The 13,317-nt window shown below is 34.5% G+C and overlaps 1 protein-coding gene across 5 annotated transcripts in view; it reads right to left on the reverse strand.

Annotated features, from left to right (window-relative positions):
* FCHO2 (FCH and mu domain containing endocytic adaptor 2) overlaps nt 1–13,317 on the reverse strand; it is a 115,930-nt gene that overhangs the window by 98,803 nt on the left and 3,810 nt on the right. For all 5 annotated transcript variants that reach the window (XM_027100865.1, XM_027100864.1, XM_027100863.1 and 2 more), the window contains exon 2: nt 1,284–1,375. In XM_027100865.1, coding sequence (XP_026956666.1) covers nt 1,284–1,375 — 92 coding nt within the window. The remainder of the gene's footprint in view (nt 1–1,283; nt 1,376–13,317) is intronic.

Raw genomic sequence — 13,317 nt, forward strand, 5'->3', positions numbered from 1 at the left:
GGCTAAAAAGCATAATTACCACTGCTCTGTTGGTCTCAAGGTAGATAATTATAGTAGTGATGTAAGTATTGGGGGAGAAGGAGGCTAGGGGATGTGCCAGGAGATGCAGAGTACTAGAGTCTCTCCTTTTACTTTTACTATTGGCTAGTGATGAAAAGTGAGCCAGTGAGGGACAACTTTATCCATAGCACTTAGGGCTTCATGGTCCCCCTTTTAACTCCAGTAGAAAGATGGAAGTCAAAGAGGATTTGTCTAACATGGAATAGTTTGTTCCCCAATTCCTACCAGCTGACAAACTCCATGAAGCAGAAGCTGCCTCTTTAACCCCAAAATCCAGACAAGTGCCTGGCACACAGCAGACATGGGATATATATTGAAAAAATAAATGAACGAAGTACTGTATCTAAAGGCAAAGTATCCCTATGTTAGCAACGTAAAGATTTTAAATGTGTTCACATAAAAATTACCAAGTGGGCCCAGCCACAAAATAGCCTTAATCAAATCAAATTATACTGATTTTATCATATATTAACGCATATATGTGGAATCTAGAAAAAACTGTACAGATGAACTGCTTTGCAAGGCAGAAACAGAGACACAGATGTAGAGAACAAACATATGGACACCAAGGAGGGAAAGCAGGGTGGTGGTGGTGCAATGAATTGGGAGATTAGGACTGACGTATATACACTAATATATATAAAATAATAACTAATAAGAGCTTGCTGTATAAAAAAAAATAGAATTCAAAAAAAAATTATACTGATTTTAATAGGTGGTAATTGACTATTGTATTCTAAGAGTAATAAAAAATTATGTTTCTAAATTTACACAATTTAAAAACATGTACTTAGGACTCTTTAAATATGAAAGTTATAATAATACATAATTAAACTACAAGTTCAGAAAACAGTCTTTTCAAATTATTTGAAAAGTTTGTTTAGCGACATATTTGCTTAGAGAAATGGTAATATCTTATCCTACAAAATTCCTCAGTTTTTCTACTGTATCACCTTGCTAGCATATTCAATGAAAAATATATAGATAATATTTTCAAGCAGTGATTTGCAAATCAGGAGTTTATCAACGCCACTGACAGCCACTATTTAGTCCTCAGTGTGTAGATGACAGAGAACCACTACTTTAAAGTATAACTATAGTATACTTTTTAAAAGTGTAACTGATTACTTTTATCTAAATCCAACTAAAATTTTCTCAATTATTTATATTCTGAAATTTATCTTGATAATGAATTGTTAAATGACTTATTAAAAAATACATACCTTTCTCTTACAAAATCTGCTAGTTCTTTTGTCGATATCTGTCCATATTTCATATTATGGTAAAGGACATCAAAGCCACTATTTTTTTCCCCCTAAAATTTAAAAAGATTTTTAGTTTAACAAAGAGATCAAAATGACTTAAGAATAACTAACATGCAATTCTAATGCTCAAATGAGCTGTTTTTCCTTAATTTAACCATTGTTGCTCTAACTGTATAACTTTAAACTGTATCAAAGGAATACTGTATGCTTTGATACAGTTTACAATATATTATATACACATATACACACAATACACACATATACATTCTATAATCACTCATAAAGATATATTAATGAAATTCATCTGAATTTTTAATAAATAAATGCAGCATAATTTAGAAAAGATAAACATGGACCTTTTAAAATACATTACCAAATCCCATGTCAATTCCTTTAACCTGCATTGAGAGATTCCTGATTATTTAACTCAGAGTCTGTACTTTAAAATAACTGAATCTTGACTTCTGAGTCAAGGCAGAATTTACTAATCACATAAGCACTAAATACCACAAAACACTTTATAATCACTAATCTAAGTCTTTCAATAAACTTAAACAACTTGAGATGTGAGAAAGGAGATAAAATTTTAATAAAAGAGCAGTAACAGTCTATTGGCTAGTCCTCAACTAATGGGAAATTAACACAACTAGACTACTACACAACCCTAGAAAATCCTAATGCCATTTAATCCAATATAAAGCTAAATTAGCAAGTCATAACACAGAAAACATCAGAAATATCAATTTTATACGTGAAATGAAAGACTATTTATAAACTAAGCTCAACAACTCTTTTTGCAGTTAGCAGTTTTTATTTTTCTTCAGTGACGATAATGAAGAATTGAATATATTTGTTGGAAATAGAAAGCAATGCCGTAAGCAAGTGTTATGCAAACTGAAACTTAATTTTCCACAGTCCACCAAAAACAGGAAACATATTATAGGAACTTCCCGCTAAGCTGAAGTGATCCCTAATAAACCTGTCAGCTAACATAGCAAGTAATTAGACTGTTATACATACAATGAATTAAAACATCATATTTGTAATAATACAAATAATATCCCTAGCATTTGAACATCCATTTCCATTTATCAAGAATATAAAATAGGGCTTCCCCGGTGGCGCAGTGGTTGAGAATCCGCCTGCCAATGCAGGGGACACGGGTTCGATCCCGGGTCCAGGAAGATCCCACATGCCGCAGAGCAACTAAGCTCGTGTGCCACAACTACTGAGCCTGTGCTCTAGAGCCCGTGAGCCACAACTACTGAGCCCGCATGCCGCAACTACTGAAGCCCGCGCGCCTAGAGCCCGTGCTCCACAATGAGAGAAGCCACTGCAATGAGAAGCCCGTGCACCGCAACGAAGAGTAGACCCTGCTCGCCGCAACTAGAGAAAGTCCGCGTGCAGCAACAAAGACCCAACACAGCCAAAAATAAATAAATTTTAAAAAAAAAAGAATATAAAATAAAACTACAGTCTCCTATAAATCTAAACACATCCATTTGGCTTCTATAATTTTTCATGTTTAAAATAAAGAAAAAATCTGTGATCTAACTTTAGTTATTTACTTTCTCTGGGTTTTTCATGCAAATTTATTCCAGTCAAAATAATATTCTCTGAAATAACCATTAACACTAGTCTATAGCAAGCAAAAATAACATCATCATGCAGATTAGTAAATTTATAGACAAAATAATCAAGGGCCTGAATCCTCCAAGGGATCCATTCCATTACTTGAATATAATAAAGAAACTACAAATAATTAAACTATCCACCAACTCCCATAACATAGTCATGAACCCTGAAAAAAACAAATCTGAAATCTAAAACTATAAAATCCAAAGCCTGGAGCTCTCAGTCCCCAAAGTTCTCCCCTGACAATTACCAGTCTTCATTTGCACATAATTCTAACAAGTCAGGTTACCTGGGTTCCCAATGTGTATTATGCATATTCATCATGCATATTCAAATTAGAAATGAGCTGGTACTGAAGGGCTATTCACACAAGCACACAGACTATTAGAAGAAATAATATTTACCATCTCTCTTTTTAAAAGAAAACAAGAAAACTTGGAGATCATCTAGTAACTGGGACAATAAGGTCCTGAGCATTTTGTTTCACTGTTACAGTACTGTAAACATTAATCAATCAAGGAAAGGTTTAAAAAAAAAGAGGGGGGGGAATTCCCTGGCGGTCCAGTGGTTAGGACTCCACGTTTCCACTGCAAGGGGCCCAGGCTGGATCCCTGGTTGGAGAACTAAGATCCCGCAAGCCGCGCAACCACAGCCAAAAAACAATGGTTAAATTACATTCAGAAATCTAGGTTCTTATTAAGAAGTTCTCAAAAAGTAAGCTCTTTATTTGGGAAGTTCAGATATGCAAATAGCATATTACTTGAAATTACCAAGAGAGGAAATGAGATTTATTAATTTCTTTACCATTCAATATAACAGTATTATTACAGTAACAGTAATATAATATACCTTAGGAAACAGTACTAGCTATTCCATCCCTCAGGTCTTCACTTGGAAAGAGAAGGAAAAATACCAATGAGGATGTGAAGCTGAAAAGGTCTGCTTCAAGAGGCACTAACGACTACCCATAAACACACTGCATGATTACAAATCCATGTGTCATTTCTTCATATTTGGGTATTCATCCATTTACTGAGTTCCAAAAAATGTAATTAATATGCCTGATTCTAGGCACTGTTTTCTTAATTTCATAAATCTATTAACACAAACATTTATTGATCATTAACTTTTTCTCTGGCACAAACTAAACAAAAATTGTAATACTTCAAATAGCTCTCTCTCTCCACATACATACACACACACACACACACACACACACACACACACACAAATATACATGTATCTTTAAAAAGAAAAAGCTTCAAAGTCAAATACCAAGAACCCAGGCCTATTGTCACCTTGTCAAAAACTTACTTTACAGCTTTTCATAAGAGATGACAGTGTATTAAATACACACATATACATACATATGTCAAAATACATACATATGTCAAAAAATACAGTAGGAGACAAGTGGCTTCAGTGTCTTCACCTGAAAAAAAAAATGGAAATTCTGGGGAAATGGGGAAGACCACTCTTGAAACTGGCAATCGTAACTCATATTTCTGTCACCATCTGCGATTACCCAGGTTTTTTTAACTAAAAGTACCCCCATGTAGGTTCTATTAACTTTTTAATAGCCATCAATGTTTTTAGTCTAATTCAAAGACAAGTAAAATAACAGTAAATATTTCTGAATTACATATCCATTTTATCACCCTTGATCTTGAAGTGGATATGTTCCTATCATTTTCTCTTTTTTTAATTTAATTTTTATTTTATATTGGGGTATAGTTGATTTACAATGTTGTGTTAGTTTCAGGTGTACAGAAAAGTGGTTCAGTTATACATATAACTATACCCATTCTTTTTCAGATTCTTTTCCTGTATAGATTATTTCGGAATATTGAGTAGAGTTCTCTGGGCTATACAGTAGGTCCCTGTTGATTATCTATTTTATATATAGTAGTGTGTGTATGTTAATCCCAAACTCCTAATTTATCCCCCCCACACACACACCTTTCCCCTTTGGTAACCACAAGTTTATCATTTTCGACACAAAAAATTTTTTTTCTTAACATATTCTGTTAACTCAAGCAAGCAGAACTTGCTTTTTCTTGGCTAACTAAAATACACAAATGTACAAGTAAGTTGATGACAGAGTTTTATTATCAAAAAGAATTATAGCTAAAGATGTTTTCTGGCCTTCAATATTTTACTAAAACTGTAAATGTGCACACCCTTTAATCCAGCAATTCCACTTTTAGAAATCTATACCACAAAAACACACATACAAAGATAAATGTGGAAAAATATGCACTGCAGTACTGTTTATAATTGTGAAAAAACAGAACTCAGAAACATCCATTAACATTACTGGTTAAACAAATGATAGTATATCCTACAATGAAATACATATAGTGTTTTTTAACTGCAGTAAAAAAAAATTGCAGTACATTTTTAAGTATTAATTTCTTAAATCTGCCCAGATATACATAATATCAGTGAGAAAAAGAGCAAGTTGTAATTATTCATAAAAGCCAAAAATAATCTAATGTTGGGAGCAACCTAAATGTCCCAAACTGATGAATGGAGAAACAAAATGAGGTAGAGCCACACAATGGAATACAAATCAGCAATAAACAGGAAAAAACACTGACACATATGACTTTATGGATTAACCTCATAAAAACTTTACTAACTGAAAGAAGCCAGACACAAGAGACCGTATATTGTATGATTCCATTTATACGAAATGTTCAGAACAGGCAAATCTATAAAGAAAGAAAGTGGATTAGTGGCCACCTAGAGCTGAGGGTAGAAAAGAGCATTAACTGTCTGTCAATGGACATGAGGGATCTAATTATTGGGAGGATGATCATGTTCCAAAATTAATGATTGCTGCACCACTCGGTAAAGTTACTAAAAATCAACGAATTGTACACTTAAATTGGGTAGATTTTACGATATGTAAAATGTGCTTCAATAAATTTTGTTTTAAAGCATGGTATGAAACAGTATACGTAAAATTTCATTTCCATTGAAAAAATAACAGGTTGCATATATGCATACAAACAGAATCTGAAGGCATATACAGCAACCTATTAACAGCAAATTATCTCTGGAAAATGGAATAATTTCATTTCAGAGCATAGGTTAACTTTCTAATAAAAAAAATAATAAACAGGTTAAGTCTTTAATACAGGAGTAACAGAGCTAAAAGCTATACTGACAAGCAGTTGTAAAATGCTATTTTCTCCCAAGTACACTACAACTGTTGATATAAAATCTTGATTATCAACGGCCAATATTTTTTCTTCTACTGATCAAATTTTTATTCTTTTTTTTTTTTGGCAGTACGCGGGCCTCGCACTGTTGTGGCCTCTCCCGTTGAGGAGCACAGGCTCCCGACACGCAGGCTCAGCAGCCATGGCTCACGGGTCTAGCCACTCCGCGGCATGTGGGATCTTCCCGGACCAGGGCACGAACCCGTGTCCCCTGCATCGGCAGGCGGACTCTCAAACCACTGCGCCACCAGGGAAGCCGTATTCTTTTTAATAACAATTTTATTGAGATATAATTCACACACCATACAATTTGGCCATTTAAAGTGTACAAGGTAAAAAATGTTAGCATATTTACAGACTTGTGCCACCATCACTGCAATCAATTTTAGAACACCAAAAAGAAATCCAAACCTGAATAGCTAGATTTTTAAGAGTAGGTATTTACTCATCAGTGATGAGCTTATTTTCAGCTAGCTTATTCATTAATCAACATGTAAGAAATTACGTATGTCCACAAAAAAATCAGTACACTAATGTTTATAGCAGCATTATTCATAATAAAGGTGAAAACAACCCAAATGTCCATCAACTAACAAATGGATAAGCAATGTGATATACCCATGCACTGGAATTTACTCAGCCATAAAAGAAATGAAACATTCGGGTTCGAGCCTGGTCCAAGAAGATCTCACATGCCGCGGAGCAACTAAGCCCGTGTGCCACAACTACTGAGCCTGCGCTCTAAAGCCCGCGTGCCACAACTACTGAAGCCCGCGCGCCTAGAGCCCGTGCTCCGCAACGAGAAACCACCGCAATGAGAAGCCAGCGCACCACAACGAAGAGTAGCCCCTGCTCACCGCAACTAGAGAAAGCCCGCGCGCAGCAATGAAGACCCAACGCAGCCAAAAATAAAATAAATTTATAAAAAAGAAAACAAAAAATGAAATATTGATACATGCTATAATATTGATGAACCTTGAAAGCATTATGCTAAGAGAAAGAAGCCAGTCACAAAAGACCATATACTATATGATTCCCCTCATATTCAAGTCCAGAATAGAGAAATCTATAGAAGCAGAAAATAGATTAGTGTATTGCTTGAGGTGGGGTGAAGGTGAGACATGGGGTGATAAAAGGTATGGGATTTCTTTTTGAGGTAATGAAAATTTTTGAGGTAATTTAAGACTGACTGTGATGATGGTTTCCACGTATCTGTGAACATTACCAAAACCACTAAACTATACACTTTAAATGATGAACTGTATGGTTCACAAAATATATTTCAATAAAGTTGTCAAAAAAGTTAAATAAATAATATTTTATCCTTTTTAATCAATAAATTCTAGCAGGGAAATTTTCAGTATTAACTGACAAAAACAGCTACTAACACCACTGCTGACCCAAGGAGGACAATTACAATGAAGGTTTACACCAAGACAGGATCTTTTCTCTGCCAATCTCAATGCACTTTGCAAAGAGGTAGCATTTCCATACAAAGCTTCCCGAATGTGACTTGAGCTAAATAAAATCTTGTTATAATCCAATATAAACAGGTGTAAAAATCTTTTTAATAATTCCTAATATGAAGTGGAAAAAAAAAGTTTTATCATCCTTTAAAGATGGAAATCCAGAATCATACAGGTCCTTTAAGAGAACACAAATTTAGTACCTTTGTGTCCCCTAAATACTCTAATTGAAGTAAGATGACTGCAATTAACAGTTTGATGTATATCAGTCCAGATTCCTTTTTGCATACATATAGAAATATTTTTACTGCTTAATATGAAAATGAGATCATGTTATGCATATTGTTTTGCATCTAAATTATCAATTAAAGTGAAATTTAGCTGAAAAGATAACTAAGTTATAAGTAAGGTCACCAAGTCACTAATAATGTACAGATTTTTTTCTGGTCTAATATAGAGTCGACAAGTGAGATATCCTTGAAATTTCAAGTTAAAAAGTTTAAGTCATCAAATCTATTTTGGTAACTCAAAACATCTTTTTCTGGTTGATCTTATAACTTTATACTTTAAAAAAATGTTAATAGACATAAAATACAATCAAAATATTTCCACTTGAAGAAAAAAATGCACTCCTCTATTAACAATGCTATGAAATTCCTATTTTAAAGAAAATGGAACTGTTAACATATCTGGGTTTTAGAGAGCCACGGAAAGTAATAGTGTAAAAGCACAAAACTATAAATCCCATAGATTTTAATTAAGGCTTTGAAACTTCTCCTTCAAAGACCCTTTAAGAGCAACAGTAAAACCAACACTAAAATTAAAAACATGGATATTCTTCACTTTTGATAAGTCCGAGAACTAGAAAAACAGGCAAAAGATTAAGTGTGTACACTGTATAATCAGGCTATTCATTAAAACGTTGATTTTACCTCATTTCCTTTTTAATCAAAAAAAATTTTTTTTGGAAGGAGAAAAGAAGGGTCAGGAGGTACTATCATGTGAATAGCAGTAACATGCCTAAGCTTCCTCTCAACTCTAAACTGCCTCAAAAATAAATAAATAAATATCATCATTTCCTACCTCTCTACATTTTCCTTTTACTCTAGCTCTTACTGACATTTATTAGGTAACCTTGGACAAGTCACTGTAAAATATACCATTAATGTGTGTTTGATGTAATCTCACTTTATCCTGCCTTCTCTGAAAAAACATGATGAAACATTTAACTAATTCTGGAGATATTTTTTTGCTTTGAAGAATGGCCCCTCTAGTGAAGAATCTTCTAGACATTTTTGATAGGAATTCAACAAATATGCAATGACAGCCCTCCAGGTCTATTTCTGCCTTGAAAACTGCTAGGAAGAAAAGAATAAAATACATGCACAAAGTTTTTCTACGGGCAAACAGGACATTCAACCACAAGTTATAATCTCTTCTAATCAATGTTCTATTTATGTATTAAAATTTTCACACAAGATCACTAAAACTATTCTTCAGAACTCTTGGCAAGATATTGCTAAAGCAGAAAACAGTGATTAAAACCTAGAATGAACATTGCTCAGCAGTCGGAACAAAGGTGACTCAAACACATCTGTCGACTGAGTGAAGGAAACAAATCTTATTACTTAAAAAAAATCATTTTCTCACCCCTCAAATACTCCTCCCTAATCTTTTAAATTACAACTCAGCTCTTCCAATTAGTTAAACCCTTCAAGCCATCTAAAAAGATACCATATAGACACAACAAAAATAGCAGAAGCAAATAGTTTTGAGCTAATTTTTTATCCTTTTATCTTGTAAATTTTCTGTAATATTCTGTAAATAAATGTAGTTTTCATTACTTTCAAAATGAAAAATAAAATAAAACAACAATTTCAGCTTTCTCAAAAACTTTTCAATCTATGCTTGGAAAGACACACAAGGCTACCTTCTTAATCTGACATTCTGTTCACCTTAACACTTAAATCTCCAGTCCTCATAATTCATAAATGGAAAAAAACAAAAACTGCAAGTAACCTAAATGTCCAAAAGGGGAATGCTATAAAAAAATTACATCTTATCCATTCCATGAAACCTATACTGAAAATATTTTCAGAGAATACTTAATCACATGAGAAAAATGTTTTGATGTTAATATCATTTGAAATTACCAAGATACAGAACTATATAGTAGAACCTGTTTTGAATTTTACACTTCCAAAGAAAATCTTAGAGGACAGAGTAAAAGGCTTTAGGTAATTTTTATTTTCTTATGTGTTTTAACGAGCACATAATAAGTTATAAATAAAAAAGGAAAACATCTTCACTGGCTGTTATTTCAACCAACTAAAAACTAACACTTCTTATTTAAGGCCCCAGCACCACCAATTTGCTTTACTTACATCATACCTTCCTATCTTATCCCTAAAGTCAAACAAACATGCTTGTCATATCTTCCATAATTTTACTCCTGCAATTCCACTAAGGAGCATGTGCATGATGGAAATGAGGGAATTGTGTACCTCAACTTCATCACACAGTTCACTAATCACTTCCCAATTTAATCCTCTCTGCCTCTGGCCATTCCAGCAACATTCTCTAGCCTCTTTACCAATAGACAGACAGCTGATCCTTGAGCAACATAGGTTTGAACTGAGCAGGTCCACTTACACGTGGATTTTTTCCAACAGTAAATACTACAGTACTACTTGAATCCGCAGATGTGGAATCGCAGTTATGGGGGAACCACGGATAGGAAGGGCCAACTATAATAACTATAAGTTATACTCTGATCTTCAACTGCACAGGGGTCAGCACCCCTAACCCTCACATTGTTCAAGGGTCAACTGTAATTACAGGTCTCCATTACTGTTTTGCTTTTGTTTTCCCTCACATCTGACCAATTTTTGCTTATCTCTCTGGACCAGATTCCTACTAAAATTCTTCCAATTCAAATATCTTTTCATTTTTCCACACTAGATAAATTGAAAGCCAAGCCTTTATTCCTTTTTCTGTATGTCTCCATGCCATTATATTTGTATACAGACTTCTTAGGGTGCTTCTGTTAATTGTTTGAGAATTATAAAATCAAGATGTGGATAATCTCAGGAGATATCCCGTGACTCAAAAAACTCCTTCCAAAATATGTGTGTGTATGTGTGTATAAAATATGTATTTCCGGAGGCCTCCCTGGTGGCGCAGTGGTTGAGAGTCCGCCTGCCGGTGCAGGGGACACGGGTTCATGCCCTGGTCCGGGAAGATCCCACATGCTAGGCCCGTGAGCCATGGCCGCTGAGCCTGCGCGTCCGGAGCCTGTGCTCCGCAACGGGAGAGACCACAACAGTGAGAGGCCCGCGTACCGCAAAAAAATATATACATATATATGTATTTCCAAAGGGCTTATGGTAATCAAAAGTGCAGGATGACACAAAGCATACTCTTCTCCCATGCGTTTGCCAAAATAATTTAAGTAGCTCTGAAAGGATTAGAACCTTTAGGATTTCGTCTGTAGGGCTGGAAAAGAACCCAGACAGCAAATTTTTACCACTCCATATCAGTCCTCTAAAATCCTTCCCCTAAATTAAACTTATGCACACTAAATCAGCATCAATTTCTCAATTTCAATGATTAAGGCAAAAACAAACAAAAGCACCCTTCCACCGCCCCCCCCCAAAAAAACCTAACAGCCTGACAATAACATTTAGTTCCATCTAAAATACTATAATTTTCGGCTTCCCTGGTGGCGCAGTGGTTAAGAATCCACCTGTCAATGCAGAGGACACAGGTTCAAGCCCTGGTCTGGGAAGATCCCATATGCCGCGGAGCAACTAAGCCTGTGTGCCACAACTACTGAGCCTGCGCTCTAGAGCCTGCGAGCCACAACTACTGAGCCCACGAGCCACAACTACTGAAGCCCGCGTGCCTGGAGCCCATGCTCCGCAACAAGAGAAGCCACCGCGATGAGAAGCCTGCACACCGCAACGAAGAGTAGCCCCCGCTCACCACAACTAGAGAAAGCCTGAGTACAGCAACAAAGACCCAATGCAGTCAAAAATAAAATTTTAAAATAAAGAAGTAAATTAAATACTATAGTTTTATAATATCTACCTGTCAAGTCTATTTGAACCAAGTTAGATGAATCTGTAGTTTGAATTTTCATAGCTTGTTGCAGTTGAAAATAGTTTGGGCATGGCTAACTGGCTTACAGTTATACAATAACACATTTTAACATGTATGTTATTTGCTTGTATATACAGAGGTTATTTCTGGAAAGCTACATAAGAAATTGGTAACAGTGATTACCTTTTGAGAGATCTTGATGGGTGGATAAAAGGGAGATTTTATACTACATTCCCTTTTGTACCTTTTAAATACTAAACCACGTAAATTTTGCAAATTTGTTAATTACTGTATATATGTAAATATACAAACCTACACACTTTAAAAATTTTAGTATATCATCTGATGGGATCAGATCCTAAGCAGGTACCCCAAACTACAATATTTGGAAATTTCAAGTAATAAAAAGTCTATATTCTGGGTTTCTATGGTTGCCTCAACTAATTTTTTAAAGATGTATATTTTAAAATTTTCATATGGATAAATAACCCCAAAGAATATGTGTGTGGGGGGGGCTGTTAGTCTCTCATGTAGGATACTAAATTTCGACTAAATAACCAAGCAAAAATATAATAACGTTTTGCATTCCAAAGTCCTATTAATAGCAACTCCAGATTTTTAAAAACATTTTAATTCTCCCAGTTTATCCATGTAATGACAGATCAAATTTTGGATATACGGTATTATGCCTCTTATATAAGGGACTTGGGCATCATGTAGATTTTGGTATTGGTCCTGGAACCAATCTCCCAAGGATACCAAGAGAGAACTGTATAACCTAGTGCTCTGAATTTATTTAAAAGTAAAGCATGACAATACCAGTGAAATCAATAGATAAATGGTATGAGACTTCTGTACTGGTTAATCAGAAAAAAAAATTTTTTTAAAAAGAAATAAGGAAAAACTTCAGAACAAAAATACTGAAGATAATTATTCATTCATTCTTGATGTGCTGAATGGAGATCTTTGGAAAAAGTCACCTAACTAAAAATGTCACTTCATTACAATGTGATGTATGCTAAAGAATACCTGGTGTCTTTGGGGGAATACTTTACATCTTATATAGACTGGGATTACTATGTAAAATGAGGTTTATAAGGTATTTAAATCAGGTATGCTGTGCTCACTTGTTTTCTCCCCTTAAGTAATTATCGCTATGAAATCCATTCCTTAAAAAAAACTTTTTAACTCTTGAATTAAATAATTTGGACTTATATAAAAATATATAAAGCCATTTTAATCACTATACTGTAAGGCTGACATATATAATCAAGAGTATTATAAACTAGTACTTGACTCTTTGAGAAAGAAGCAGCAGATGGAGAAACTTCTTCAGTGCAATATTTGTCAATACCTTTTTGAAATAATCTTTTGAAGGACTAACTGTTCTTATATATTAAAGGTAACTGTGGATTTCTGTTATCAACATTATTTTTGCTGTCCAATTTTAATAGAAAGAAAAACATTTTAAACTTGATTATCTTTGTGACACTATACTTTGTGGCAAAAACTGACTTATCAGCAACAAAACACCTGCTGTGTAGGAAGTTCGGGATATTTTTT

Source organism: Aethalodelphis obliquidens, unplaced genomic scaffold, assembly GCF_003676395.1.
Source record: "Aethalodelphis obliquidens isolate GAN/ISIS:26980383/991018 unplaced genomic scaffold, ASM367639v1 scaffold4, whole genome shotgun sequence".
In the NCBI taxonomy this organism is placed as follows: domain Eukaryota; kingdom Metazoa; phylum Chordata; class Mammalia; order Artiodactyla; family Delphinidae; genus Aethalodelphis; species Aethalodelphis obliquidens.